The following is a 14,496-nucleotide window of genomic DNA, read 5'->3' as shown; positions in this document are numbered from 1 at the left end:
ACTTCGACTTTCTGGTCCGACTTACAATCGTGAGCAATAACAAAAAACACGGCGACACCACCCACAGCAAAGAAAGCACACGCACACGCAAATTCCTAAGCAAACCAACACCGCCGCACGTCTGCGCTGTGAAAACTTGCTCTTTACCTTCACAATACCGTCTACCTGCGTCTTTCCCGTGCTGTTGGGCTTGCCAGTGCGCACGAGGTTGCTTCGCCACGTCCTTTATTCTGTCTTTAGCTAGTCACCTCACCACCAGCGCTTATGCCACGCACACGCACTGCCAGGATCCCGAGATGCGCAATCTGTGGGATAACGTTAGGGTGCCGACGGGCACGAAAGACGAGAAACCAAGTGTGACGTGATGAAGTTGTCGAAGTCCTAAAGAGCAGCTAGCTGGCACGTCCGACAGTTAGCTTTCCACGTCTACGGTAGAAGGGCTTTTCGGAGGAGTGCACACCGCAGGAGCAAAACAGAAGACACAGCACCGGATGGCAACTCAATCGATGGCAAACGTGAGGTGGGAGGGAACACGTAACAGTAACAAGAAAAAAGAAGAGAGAGAGAGATCTAGCACAGCGCGACGACACCGAAAAAGGGACGAGAGAGGGCGGTCGGAAAAGCAGGGACGAAGCGTAAACGGGCAGGGAGTGAAATAAACGAACCCCCACACGGGCAACAACAACGAAGAGGAAGAAGGAAGTAAAGCAAAATGAAAAAAAAAACGCAAAGAGAGCACACACATGAGGGCACGAAAATACAAAAAAAAAACAAAAAACGAAGACAGCCAACATATAGTTTTCGTGCGCCAACGCAACTCCACACGACTGAGGAGATTCCGTTTCAAATAAAAAAGAGGCACAGAAAAGGTTAAAACAAAACAGAAAACTAACAGCACGGGTGCTCCCACAAAAGGCACACGAGGAGACCGGAAGGAGGGGGGGAGGAGGAGAGTGTCGGCGGAGGCGGGGAAAAAGGTGGCAGAAGATGGGAAGAGCGACACAGAGAAAGAGGAGCGGCAAAACACAATAAAGCAGAAAAAAAACGAAAAGTGCCGGGTGAAAGGCGGGCGCCACGCCAAGGAAAGCACAGAAACAAAAAAGAAAAACAGAGAGAGGCACAAACAAAGAAGTAAAAGTGTCCTCTATGAAAGCGCTGCAGACATAAACGCAGAGAGAAGAGCGCCACAGACGCGATCGGAGGATGCGTGGCGGGCACAAACACAGACACGCACACACACACAAAGAGCTGAAGAGGAAAACCCCCGCGTGATCTACGTCTCGTCACGAAAAAAAAGGAGAAACAGCCTAGAGAGCGGGGGCCACGTGACTGAGGGGTCAGGAGAGGAGGAAGAGGGCAAGGCGGGCAGGAGCTGCGCGGTTTGTGAGCAAACTGTAGGAGAACGTTCTGCTACCACAGCACGCACCCACGTAAACACCAACACAACTGCACAGCCGTAAACACGCGCTGTGAACTTTCAATTTTTTTTCGGGGGGGGTGAGGGGGGAGTTACTTATGTAGATGCGGCCTTGTGTCTTCGTCTGTTTCCTCGGATCCCTCGTTGTCTTGCGTCGACGTTACGCCCCTATATGCTTGGTTTCTTTTTTTTTCTGTGTGTGCGTGCGTTCGTGTGTGTATACTCTGCCACACGAGCACACACATAAACAAGCACTCACTCACTCACTCAGGAGGAGAGAATGAGAAGAGGGAAAAGAGAAAACGCACCTCCTACTGCACCCCTTTCCTGAGCCGTACGCCGTCGCCTCGCAAATGTAAATAAATAACTATGTGTGTATATATATATATATCGCCGATGCAGAGCCCAAAACACACAGACGAACACACACAGACTCACGCGAGTCGGAATGGGGAGGAAGTAAAGATGTATGAGTACTTCCGTTCCTTCGCCAGTGCAAGAAAAAAAAGGGCAGGAAACGAGAGGAGAACACTACATAGAAGAGAAGAGGCCTTGTCAGCAGCAGCATAGGAATAGCCGGCCAATCACATAAGCAGGGTGTGCGCGATCGTGCCGCCTGCACCCCCCGCCCGTGTGACTCGAGGTGGCAGAAAGTTACTGTGCAATGGTTTGTGTTCTGTCCTCACGGGAGTGATAGTCGACCCTTCCTTCCAACCTCCCCCGTCTCCCCGAGTGAAGATGTAAAAAAAGGGAAGTGGCTAGAAAACTGGCCCCTGATTATAATGCACTCGGGGGGGGGGGGAAGAGACACCGAAGGGAGCTGAGAAGTTGTGCGTGAAAGCAGGAATCCGCAATGAAAAGGAAAGAGCACCGCAGGGTTTATCAATGCACGCAGTTCGGCGGTTGAGCCTGATATCGTCGTTTTTTTTTTCGCGTTCGATCTGAACGTCTGTGAAAACGAGGCAAAGATAAAACGTTAAAGAAAACCCTTGATGAGACATGAGACGGAAACTCTTTGGGAGGCTAACGAAGGCTCACTGAATGGCTGTGGAAGAGGAAGAAGGAGAGGAGGTGTGAAAGCAGACGAGGTCGCAAGGGGCAGACGCCGATCGGCGGACGTAAGCGTCCACTCTCCAAGGAGACCGTTCACCTCGCTATGTATATCTATACAATGAGAGGGATCCGTGGGACGGCTTTGCAGCATACAGAGCCGCAGCGTAAGCACGCACGTTAACGAGTTGAACGCACGCGAACGCACACAGCTCTGTGTGCGAATCGCGGCGGCGAGTGCACTCCTTCCTGTGTGAACACAGTGAAACGCGCTAAGCCACCTCTTGCACAAGCACCACAACTATGTCGATCGCGCGTCTCCTCGAGGACGTTCGGATCTGCGATCTCGTCTATTTGCCGTCTCTTGTACCCTCTCGATCAGGGAGGACTACAAACGGAACGCCGCGTGTGCGGGAGCGCGCGTGCGCCTGTGTGTGTGTGTGTGTGTGTGTAGGGGAGAGAAAATGGATGGTGTGAACGAGACTTCGCGCGCGCACACACAAACAATGGCGTGCAGATAAAAACAAGACAAAAAGAACTGCACTCTGAAGGATGTGCAATATGGCGTGCGCGCCAACATGTGTCCATATATGCGTGAGTTTGGGTGCCGATGTGTATGCGCGTGCGAGCAAGCGAGCAGTTGTCGGCGTGGCAGGAGAGGAAAAAGGGCGGTGCAGCCAAGGAATGAGAAGAAAATGACGTGTGCGCGTGTACATGCTGGACTGTCGATGGATGTGTAAAAAGGGCGTGGGGGGAGTGGTCCAAGACACGACAGAGCGCGCGCGTGCGGCTCCTTTTCATGAATTGCTCGGGCAGTAGGTCGACACCGATTCACAGAGCAGCAAGTGCGCGTACCCCTCGTTTAGGGGGCGCCACGTGTGAATGGTAAAGAAATAAAGTCTCTTCGAAGAGCGGCCCCACCAGCCAACCGGACGTGAGTCGTCGTCTCTTTCTTTTTGCCGCGAAACGCCCCGCCTTCGCGCTGTCCAAGACACCGCAAGAGCAGTACAAGAGCAGGCGAACGAGCACTGACAGGGCGGGAGAAGAGAATAAATACGCAAGACAGCAAGGAACGAACTCTTTTGGGAAACATGCCCAGCCTCCCTCCACTGCAGAGGGAGTGTAGACGCTCTTGCCAACACAGACATCCAAGCGCTCACATCCGCTCTCGCTCATCCGCCAGGCAAACCTACCATCGCGACACCGCGAGCGTTCGCCGTGCTCAAAAACGCAGCTGCGTTACTTCTTGAGTTTACCAATGCAGTACTCCTCCAGAATGGGCCTCACCCGTTCCAAATTGTGGTGCTCGTGAAACATCACCGACCCGTCCTTGCCGGCCGACTCCAAAATAATCAGCCCACCAGGGTGCAGTGTCGTAACAAACTCGGCATCCAAGTGATAGACATGCCTGTCCACGATGACCCAGTAGTCCTGCGAAGTGCAATGCATCGCTACTTCCTCACGTGTGTACTCCTTCATGGCTGCACGCCAATGGGGCGAACAAGCTTTTAGGCGGGGTTGCCAGCTATATATATATATACTTTATCCGTCTGTAGAACAGATGTAAAAGGGGCGTTACTCTTAGACTTTGCTTGATGCTATGCAACTCGTACAGCAACAGAACAACAGCAGGCCAGCGCCCGAGACGTGGGAGAGCAGAGAAGGGTCGGCGAGGAAAAGATAGCCGAGGTGTCGGGACCAACTACCCGACGTCGGACGGAGGAACGCTTTCCGAGAAGCCTGATTGCTGCCGAGGAGAGAGTCGAAGGAGATACGAAATGAAAGGGAAGAATGGAGATGGCGAGTGCCGCATCACGCAGGTGAGAGTGTGTGTCGACTAGGGAACAGCAACGCAGCTGAACCGCTCCCATGAAAGGCAAGCGTCAGAAAAATCGACTGTGTGAAGAGAACAAAAATGCCTTAGCTTTCCCCTTTGTTTTGTGGCGCACACACGTGAATGCCTGACTAGACGCACTGGGCGAACATGGACGCACGTACTCTTGTGTTTCAGTATTGCTTTTATGTCGAGTACATGTGTTCGCTTTCCCTTTTTTTTTGGAGGGGGAGAGGGAGGGGCACCTGGACGTGCTCACGCAGCCCTAATGGGCGCAAGAAGCCTCATCAATTTTAGCTGGCCAGATGCGCCCTGTGCCTAGATGGCATAGGACGACTCCTGCCCTTGCGGCACCACGAAGAAGCAAACAACGAAAAGAATCAAAGTCACTGCGAGTTATCGAGCGCCTTCACGTTTCCTTTTTCCATCCCTGCGTGTATCTGTGTGCTCTGCGTCTCACTGAGGCGCACCAGCCTGTTCGATCTCCTCAATAGTACGCAGGAGGTGCTTGATGCGGTACTCACCCTTCATCACCTGCGCCCGCAGGCGGGCGTTCTCCTCCATGAGCTCGTCACGTTGAGCGCGTATCATCTCGCATTCATCACGGTCCTCGCACATGAGTTTCAGCAGCTCACGCAGACGGGCCTCCAGTTTGGCGCCGCTGGCAGCAGCGCCGGCGCCGTCTTCCAGCTTCACCCTTAGCGCCTGAAGCTGCTTCTCAGCGCTTGTTGCGCGCTTCTCCAGCTCCGACACCTGTGCCTCAGTGTGCTGCTCTGCGGACATGTGTAGGTGGGTGCCAAGGATGCTTGCTGACAGACCGACAAGACGACTGGGCTTCAGCATGCGAGGAGGAGAGGCTTCTTCGTTGGAAGCCAAAAAAAAAACGAGCGAATCGGCTTTCCCCTTTCTCGCGGAGTATGTTTGAGACGCGCCACTGCACCGTTACTACGACAGGCGAGTAGAGTAGGATGACGTGCGAAGGACACTATGTTCGGCCCTCTGTGTGTGTGCCTGTGTGCGTGCGTGCTTGGAAAAGAGCAAACAGAAGGGGGAGTGGAAGAGGAAGCGACGAATGAAACCACCGTCCCGGGCGACGAGCGATCATGGAGGAGGAGCAACACACATAAGCATGTTCATCGTTCTGCTCTTCTGGGGGAGGAGGGGGGGGGTATGCTGCCGAAACCGCTTTGCCACACAAAAAAGGCGAAGAATGGTGATCGATGCCTTTTTCTTTTCACAGCGCGTGGCTCGCTGCACCAGCCTACGCGGATACAAAGGGGGAGCGTATGCTACGGAGTGTGGCGCGAAGGGCAGCCCCCGAGACGCACACAAAAAGAAGAAACAAGTGTTTTCACCGATTGCAGGTGCACAGGGGCTCATAGAAAAGACACTTCTTCAGCAGCAAACGGTGACGGGGAGACCAAGAACGCACACCCAGTGAGGTACAGAAGAGAAACAGGCAAAACGCGGCGAAGAGCACGGAAGATGAACCAACGAAAAAGGGGCAACAAAAAAAAAGTCCACATCGGAAGCGCTACCAAAACAGAGAAGACACATGTGAGAGCCTCACCACGGGGGTACGAGGAAGTGGAGGGCACTAGCGATAGCAGAGGTCGTCGTTCGCGAGGCACTGCCGAACACAGGCGAGCTGAAAAAAAACCACCACACATGCGCGCAAGCGAAAACACCCCGAGAAAGGCACCCTCGCGGTCGGGACACAGGCGAAAAAAAAAAGCGAAACAATCCCAGAAGGTGACGGGAAAGTGCAAGGAAAAAAAAACAATTAACGAGCTCCGTTTCTATCGTCCACTGACCAAGGCAGCAAAGAAGAGAATCACGCGAAAGGCACGGAGCCGCAGAGGGCAGAGCAACGGCAAGGCCGCCTCACGCCTCCACATTTGCTCCGGTATATACTCATCCTTTTCCTGCTCTCTTTCTCTCTGCCCGCCACCACCAAATAACAAAACCAAACAAAAAGGTCTCCCAATGTGTGACAGGCAAACGCTCGCCTATTTACCCTCAAGTAGGAGTTGACGAGCCTCTTCCACAATCATCTGCAGCTCTGCCAACGTGAGCTGTTCAAATGTCTTATTCTGCGTCACCAGAAGCTGCCGCACACGGGCGCGCGGGGACATATTGGAAGCAAGGTGGGGCGGTGATAACGCTGGTGCCAAGGCGGCGTGGAAAACATCAGCAGCACAACTTGTATCTTTTACTTCATCGGCCCTTTCGCTGCCGGAGGTGGGCGCCGCGACGGTGCCCCGCGGTGGGGAGAGGCGTCCAACCGCACCTGGGCCAGTGATGGAAGCCGGCTTAGTACCGAGGCTGTCACTTTGACGTGCTGATCCGTCTCCATCTGAGCCACCGGCTTTTCCACCGAGGCCAATCTCACTGGCGAGGGGGGCCAAGTTCCGGTTCGCCCAGCCAAACAGCACATCCAGGACGGTTGGCGCCTCCTCTTCCATCGATCTCCCCTCTGAGACTGCTGCTGCTTCGCTGCCTGGCTGACTGATGTTTGTCAGCCCGGCCTGCTGGCGACCAGTAGAGGACGCCTGTCGCACAGAAGGCAGCAGATCTTTCTCCGTCATCTGTGGCGGTGGCTGCTGTTGCTGCATTATCCCCGAAAGTGACGGGGGCGCCTTGGTGAGCGCGCGGATGCTCGCTGAACCCCCGTTGTGCGACGTCGCTTCAGCGCTACCAGGCGGGGAGGCTGTGGTACAGGCCGCATCCATCTGCCCGTCCTCACCGTAGTTCTCCCAGAATAGCAAGGACGACTGCAGTGTCGCAAGGCAGTACGACTCCTCAGTGGACATGAGTGCGGGACAGCGGAACTTTTCAATGTAGAGCACGTTCTGCACAAAGCTCAGCGGACGAGCGCGGAGCACCAGCAAGAGAAAGCAAGGCAAAAACTCGTCGGCACCGAACGCTAGCGGAACACCACCGGCGTTCCCGGAGGCGGCGGTTTTGGCAGCATTCTCTGCGCGCTTGGCTTCGCGCCGCTGTCGAAGAATGTCACCGACCGCGAGGCTCAGCAGCTCGCATGACCGCATTCCACACCGCAGCTTCTCTCGCGGGGACTTGAAGAAGTCCATGCCATCCAGCTCAAACATCGCCTGGCCCCACACGTGGTGCAGCTCCACTTCTGGCAGCGCATCCAAATCCGCTGGCGCCATGTTCTCCAGCCGTAGGAGCTTCTGCTGCATTCGCTCGTTTTTGCGCCGCTCGTCCTCAGAAACGTTGAAGATTTGGTGGTAGAGGCGCGACGTGACGTACCGTTCGACGCCCTCCTGCATTATCGTCAGCCGCTCCCTGTCCGCGGAGAGACGCGGGGTCCTGCGCAACAGTGCGTGGCACCTCTCCACGAACTTATTGTACACGGCACTACTCCGAATTGGCTGCTGCGAGTGCTGATTTTTCGACACGTACTCGCTCATCACCCTCGCCAGCGAACCCGCGCACCGTAGTGACATGAGCCGCTCAAACTCGCTGTAGAAGATCTCGTTGTCGGCGGCCACGACACGGCGGTAGTCCTTGATGCACTCGCGGCTGTACTCGTGGCACAGAACATTGGCGTGCATGCTAGTCTTGGCCGCAGCAGCAGTCTTTGTACCTGCCGCTCTAGACGCATTCGGAGGGCAGTCAGCACCGGCCACAGCAACGTCTTGGTGTCCGTGGGCAGAGGGGAGCGAGTGGGACAAGCACGGTGCGCGACTCACCTCATCTTGAGCGTTGGCATTGCCGCCACTGTTCAACATTTCCCTCGCCGAGAGAGTCGATTCGCTGCGCTGACGCTGCCGCTCGCTAATGTGCGTGTACTTGGCCACGTAGGCCTCCAGGTCAGGATCCTCCGGCGGCTCATCTTCAAAGTCCTCAATCACAACCGTTTCGGTAAGGGACCCGTCACAGGAGTTCGTATCCGTTGCGTCTATTGCGTTCGCCGCCGCCACGCGGGCTGCTGAGGGTGCCGATAGAGCGTACTGTTCCGACGATTGCTTCATGTGCGCTGTCAAGTGTCCAGCGTCCTGGTCTCCCATTAAAAACGGTATGTCTACCAGGCTGGTCGTGAGCCTTGGCGTGCACATCTTCGCCTCGATTTTGGAAACCGCGGACACTGTGAGCTTGTGCAGCGCCTCCCTGACGAGGCGCACTTCTTCGGAGTCCATCAAAGGCTTGTCGATTATGAAGATTTGCAGAGACGAGGGATGGCATGGAAGATTGCCCGCGGCTGCGGAGGTACCGTCAGCGCTAGCGCCGCTACCCCTTGGTCGAAGCGCATCTGCATCAGCGAGGACGGCGACTTGGCCAAAGTGGCCGAACCGTTTCACATGGTCCAGATCTTCGGCGAAGGAGCCGCGCTGGCCGCTAAGGTTGGTGAACTCGGAGTTTCCAAAGCCGTCGAAGTGCAGGAGGTGATACTCGAGAAACCGGGTGAGGACAGCCCTGAAAGCGTCGATGTTCTCTGGCGGAAACGTCACGCCGCCGGCCCGCCCCCCATCATTCGCGGCGTCAGTACCCTGTTGGGGAGATCCGCCCCTCTCTGCCGCGTCGTCTTCCTCACCAAAGAGCGCCGACAGCGGTGTTGCGGCCTTGGCGCTCGACTCGGTGGATGGACGCTGTGCAGTGGCTAGAAAGTACGGGGCAATGTGCAGCACCTCGAGCGAGACCTGCCGCGGCACCAAAAGAGCCTCACAACGCTCCTTCAGTTCCAGAGACGAGAGGAGACCCCCGGGCAGTATACTCTGCAACAAGACGTTGTGACGCAGCTCATAGTGCTTCACTGCGTCTCGCGTGTCAAGTGAAGACATTGACTTCTCCAACAGTTGCGAAGAAGACAGCAAATCGCAAAAAAAAAACGTTCTTCACGGGCAGTATAGGCACTGAGGAGCACTGTGATAAGGAGCGACCGCACACATCAAAACTGGCTCTCAATGACTTTGTCGTGCAGAGCTCTTCACCAATGGTGCAGCTGTCTCACTGAAAAGGCAATGCGATATTTCTTCTGAGGTGCAAAGACAGCTAGACAGGCACAGAGAACAGAGGCGGACAGATATCTCTTCCACCACACACACACACACACACCACGAGAACAGAGCGAAAAAAAAAAGGAAGCCAGTGAAGCAGAAGTAAAGGCCGGCGAAAGAAGCGGGCAGCAAGAGAAAGAAAGAGGTGAGCAGCAGCAGCAGCGGTGCGAAACACAGCGCATACACCTCAACGCTAACGGGCACCGTTTTGCTTTTCTTCGCATTAGAAAGAGATGGTGAACCGTTTTTCAGAGCAGATGGGAGACGAAGCAAAAGAGGTAGAGAGACACCAAAAGACATGAAAAGAGCAGTGATCGTCATTGATGGACGGGGCCTGCGCACGTCAGCGGGACAAGCGCACGCAGAGCTCTTGTAGCGTACCAGCAAAGGCGCGGCTGCTCCTTGTCACGCGTTCGAGGCCCTTGGAGAGCTGCCCTCATTCAATGACGCGCCCCTGAGTCGCCAGAGAGCATTCGTAGTACAAGGAGAGGCCCTTCTTGCTGAGCAGCACTGCGCTGCCCCTCCCCCCTCCCCCTCCCTCCCTCCCTCCATGAGGAAAAGTCAGTGGCTGTGCACTCGACAGAGGCACTTGAACGAGCTGGCGTTGGCCGTTTCTCTTTTGCCGTCAATGGGTAGTTTGCTTATCAAGCCAACAGTAAGCAAAGAGAGAAGATGCGCTTATTCGCTTTTTTAACACTCCCACAACAGAAAAGTGCACATCATTACCAGTTAGACGCGAGTCACGCATGAACAAACACACACACACGCACACACATGTACACACAGGCGCTGAGACAGAGAGACACCAGTGTAGACTTGCACCGTGATGAAACAACTTTCCGAACGCGGTGTCGAGGACCCGTTCGCTAAGCGGTCACCGCGACGCCCTTCCTTGGTTCTCTGTCCCATGCCTCCCAAGACTAGGGGGATCGGCAAAAATCCGTCCGACGTGCTCCAGTCGCCCTGCAAGGACGCTGCCGGACGGCGATGCTTTCGCTACTTCCCACTTCTCTTCGATGCGCTATTGCTGACCTTCTTTGCTACGCCGTTTGTCCAGTGCGCTGTCAGGTCCATCTTGAACTCGGCAGACTGAACCCCAAAGAGCTTCAGGAGCTGCGCGGCCTCCGCGCTAAGCGTATCGCCCGGCTCGCACACGGTGGTGTCTTGCAGCAGCACAATGACCCCACGATCCAGCTTGATGGGAAGACCAAGTTTGGCGAGGTGGTCAAACATGCTGTGCGGAAACTGCGGCAGCGGACCTCCCTTGAGCACGAGCGACTCCGTTGCCGTCTGCCCGGTGCGAGCGTAGACTGGGGCTCCAACAGTTGCAAAGTACTCCTTTACCTCCTTCTTGCTGAGGTTCGTAAAGAGCAGCCCACACAGTCCCGTGAGAAATGGCGACAGCTTGTGCAAGTTCGGCTTCTGCGCGCTCTCCTCATCTCGCCCGATGGCGATCATCATGATCTTGTTGTTGCCCAGGAAGATGCGGCTGTCTCCGGCGCGCTCCTCGCGAATCTGCTGCAGGATGTTGGTGCGGATGTTGTGGAGCTGAAAGGTGTACACATCACTGTAGTCCTCCAGGGCTTCGCGGATGCGCTCAATGAGCTTGTCCTTGTCCTCACGCGTCTTCGCCTGCGTCTTGGTGAGCGGAACAATCTTGGCGCGCTTCGATTTCGGCATCTTCTTATGTGCTTTCTTAAGAACGGAGGGGAGGGGGTGGAAAAAGCGTTGAGCTACTCCTGCTCGCGTCGTTAGTTGTCTCGATGCAGAAGTGGTGGTTCGTGTGCAAACAGTAGAGTCCCCTCCGTCTGTCTGTATGGATGTGCCGCTTCGCGATGAGCCACTAACTCGGATTTGGCAAGGAGCATCGAAGCGAGGGCGGAGCGGCAAAAAAGGAGAGGATTGGCCGGTGAGGTGAAGTAGGAATGGGCAAAAACGAAAGGAATCGCACCCGAGAGAGGGACAGATCGACGCCGGCACAAGTCCATGAGGAGGAGGCGGATACCCATGGGGCACTTGCACAGAGTGCCGGAGTGCATATCAGAGCGCAAGGCACTTGGGGGCCCTTTCGGTTGTGCGGCCATCCGCTCTTACCCCAAGCAAAAAGGCTTCCGTGTAGACCATGAAGAGAAACGCTCGCACACCTAGCTAACCTGCTTCGCATCATCGCCACGCCAAGCAGTGCGCGGGAAACGAACTTAAACTTGTCCACGTGCCCCATTACACGGACGTATTTCTCCTTCCCCCAGTAGACAAGCGACCATGTTGGTTCTTTGTTGTCGCCCCACGATAAAAGTCTGTAACGTGTCAAGCAATGATGGCATAAAGAGCCACGTGGATAGAAACAGGAAAAAAAAATTGCAGCGAAAAAGGGGCGCACCGGAGGTGGTAGTGGTTGCAGACGAGCATGAAGAAGGGGGGAGGGCAGAAGAAATATATCAGCATAGATATATCGGAGACAAAAAAACATCGTAGAAGAGCAAGAACTGACAAGGAGCACCATGCCTTGTGTCGATAGCTGCATCGTTGTGAACTCGCGTGAAGCAGGTAGCAAAAGGAAACGCGCTACAATATACGGGGGAGTCTCAAAGAGTCGGGAGGGGGTTACAGGAAAAAAAATGCGGGGTGCCCTTCGCATTCGTATTCCAGTCTCTGCAGTCCGCCTTTTCCCATTCGCGTCGGTGCAACGCTCGTCGTGTCCTCCCGTCATTCTCGAACCCCCTTCAATTTTTTCTCCGTTCCATTACGCTCTCGTGCAACGCGGAGACAAGGCGGGGGGGGGGGGGAAGAGGCGTGAGAATGCATACACGGGAACAGGAGTAGGAACGTGAAGTGAGCAGGGGGCATCACTCATACGCACTTCACGTCTTCGAACGACAAAGAAAAAAAGGGAAGTTCCCTCTTCAGCATGTCGAAGACAGAAAAAAAAAACAAGACAAGCCAAAGGAACATACGGACAAGAGAAGAAGAGGCGAAAGCAAATGCAGAGAAGAGGGAGGGGCGAGCCCTGGTACCGATGGCCGTGACCACGCATCAGTTGTACCGGCCAAAGACACGAATTCCGAAGTTGTAGATGTAGTCCGTCGTCGAGAAATCAATGTCGCGCGGCCAGCTATGACCGCCGCCTTTCACGCGCACAAGCTCCACCTGACTTATGCCGTCCTGCAGACACAGGGGGCCGTCGCGCTGCACCGGCACCTCACAACTCTCCTTGGGAACGGCGCCAAAGGGAAGATGGCGCAGCCGACGGTGGTTCACAGCAACGTGCCTGTGCAGGCCTTCCTGCGACGGTTTTTCCTTCAGATGCAGGTGCGGACGCAGATGGAAATCCGTGCCGTCGTGTTGGTTCCAGATACTGTCCTTTGTATGGTAGACCTTCTTATCATCGTGCTTCTCGTGCGCCTTCGCGTGCTCGACCTTCGTGCGGTCCCGCTTCTGACAACGTTGATCGCGAGAACGCCACTCATGCCTGAGTCGGGTCACGTGCCTCTTGCTCTCCCGCCTGACGCTGAGATACTCAGCCTCCGTGCGTGAGATACAGCGTTCTCTGTCAACCAGGGCTGCATCCTCTACACCAGACGGTGCATCCCCGGTCTTATTCGCCACCGAATTCAAGCCCCAATAGGGATCATCCTCCAAACAGGTCTTCGACTCCTCGTGCTCCTCATCGGACGCCGGAAGTGACCCCGCACGCTTCCCCACGCTGCAATTGGCGTAGATGATGTTGACGTAGGTATCGGTAGAGATGGTGGTGTTCGTCTCGTCCGTACACCCGTTTCGCTCTCTCCATCCCTCGAGGTTCTTCACGATTGATGGAAATCCAAGGAGCTTGTTACCGTCCCACGGCACCAAGAGATCCGCGGTACCGTGCACCATCAGCACACTCGTGCGCACGGTCGACGAGGCTTTTTCGACGGCAGCCGTGCACGCTGTAAGCGCAGCATCATTTCCAGGGCGGATCTCAACAACACCGCTGACGGAGGCGACAGCGCGGAACATTTCGGGCGCATCGCACGCCAGCACCTCCGCAAGCATGGCACCGTTGCTGAATCCGGCGGCCATCACGCGGGTTTTATCAATGCAAACGCTCTGCGACAGTTCTGTCACGACCTGCTTTGCGAACGCCACGTCGTTGGGCTTTTCTTCAAGGAAGCCGCAGCACATGCCCGCGTTCCATCCTGTGCCAAGGTACCCCAAAGACCCACAGACACTCACAAGCACGAAGCCGTCGAGTTCTGCATAGGGCACAAAGCCGGTGGCGTCCATGAAGTGCTTGCAGTTATCATTCAGACCATGGAAGAGCAGCAGCAGGGCAACCGGCTTCGGGGCCGTGCCGCCCACCAGCGTGGGGTAGCTCTTCGGCACGTAGACCACCGCCTCGCGTTCTGCATTCTCAATGGTCTTGAACGTAACTACTGTCTGTTTTCCCCTGGGCAGCCCAGGCACATCCCGTGCGCAGCCGTCGGCCTCTTTAGATATGAGGCTTGACAGGTAGATCTTCTCACCGTTGTTGTTCAACTCGCGGATTAGCTCGTGGATGTCAAAGTTGTCGCTGAGCGGGGTGACCACGGAAATCGGGTCCTCCCCTGCCGCGCGCATCGCGTGAAAGTTCTTCCAGAGATAGAGCGGTGCGATGAGAAGCAGGACGCCGGCCACCGTGACGCATCTCAGCCATTTTGCGCGCAACCGAGTGTCTTTCCGAGGCGGTGCGTCGAGCATGTCCTTGTTTAATGGTGTTTTCTCAGAGGACGCCACGGAGGCATCGTCGAAGACGACCTCCCCTTCCGGCATGGGGTAAAAGCAGAACGGGGGAGCTGACAGTAGAAAAGTCGAAAGGGTAAAAGAAAAAAACGGTAACGCCACTGTGAGCTGAGAGAAAGGTGAACGTCACGCACGCGCTCCAGATGTCTAGTGAATAGGAGGTCTGGCCCATGCGGATGTGTGGCACAGGCCCCCCCCCAAAAAAAAAAAGAAGGGAGAGATGGACGTGATTGTGTGAGAAGCGTGCCGCACCACCGTCAGCGGACATGAAGACACAGGCAGGAGAGAGAGCGCGCTAGAGAGAGACGTGAACGCCAGTGTACGCTGATGCCGCTTGCAGCTGCAGCGAAGCACACGGCCGATAGAGGAGGCGAAGAAGGCGAGGCGAAGCGTTGCGGAGCCGCCTTTGCGGT

The 14,496-nt window shown here is 55.6% G+C and overlaps 5 protein-coding genes across 5 annotated transcripts; all 5 read right to left on the bottom strand.

Moving 5' to 3' along the window:
- Nucleotides 1–3,706: 3,706 nt before the first annotated feature.
- On the bottom strand, nt 3,707–3,946 carry LINJ_36_4910 (putative cytochrome b5 1; the record flags this gene model as incomplete). The annotated part of the gene is made up of 1 exon (XM_001469828.1): nt 3,707–3,946. The coding sequence occupies one exon, from the start codon at nt 3,944–3,946 to the stop codon at nt 3,707–3,709; it is 240 nt and encodes a 79-aa protein (XP_001469865.1).
- Nucleotides 3,947–4,757: 811 nt separating this feature from the next.
- On the bottom strand, nt 4,758–5,144 carry LINJ_36_4900 (conserved hypothetical protein; the record flags this gene model as incomplete). Its single annotated transcript, XM_001469827.1, has 1 exon — nt 4,758–5,144. One exon carries the CDS (start codon nt 5,142–5,144, stop codon nt 4,758–4,760), a length of 387 nt encoding a protein of 128 aa, XP_001469864.1.
- A 1,166-nt stretch (nt 5,145–6,310) lies between these two features.
- On the bottom strand, nt 6,311–9,106 carry LINJ_36_4890 (conserved hypothetical protein; the record flags this gene model as incomplete). The annotated part of the gene is made up of 1 exon (XM_001469826.1): nt 6,311–9,106. One exon carries the CDS (start codon nt 9,104–9,106, stop codon nt 6,311–6,313), a length of 2,796 nt encoding a protein of 931 aa, XP_001469863.1.
- Nucleotides 9,107–10,318: 1,212 nt separating this feature from the next.
- Nucleotides 10,319–11,002, bottom strand: LINJ_36_4880 (putative 60S acidic ribosomal protein; the record flags this gene model as incomplete). Its single annotated transcript, XM_001469825.1, has 1 exon — nt 10,319–11,002. One exon carries the CDS (start codon nt 11,000–11,002, stop codon nt 10,319–10,321), a length of 684 nt encoding a protein of 227 aa, XP_001469862.1.
- Nucleotides 11,003–12,355: 1,353 nt separating this feature from the next.
- LINJ_36_4870 (conserved hypothetical protein) lies at nt 12,356–14,113 on the bottom strand (the record flags this gene model as incomplete). The annotated part of the gene is made up of 1 exon (XM_001469824.1): nt 12,356–14,113. One exon carries the CDS (start codon nt 14,111–14,113, stop codon nt 12,356–12,358), a length of 1,758 nt encoding a protein of 585 aa, XP_001469861.1.
- Between the last annotated feature and the right edge of the window lie 383 nt (nt 14,114–14,496).

Source organism: Leishmania infantum, chromosome 36 (assembly GCF_000002875.2).
Source record: "Leishmania infantum JPCM5 genome chromosome 36".
Lineage (NCBI taxonomy): Eukaryota > Euglenozoa > Kinetoplastea > Trypanosomatida > Trypanosomatidae > Leishmania > Leishmania infantum.
This window is presented reverse-complemented; position numbering and strand designations above follow the sequence as displayed.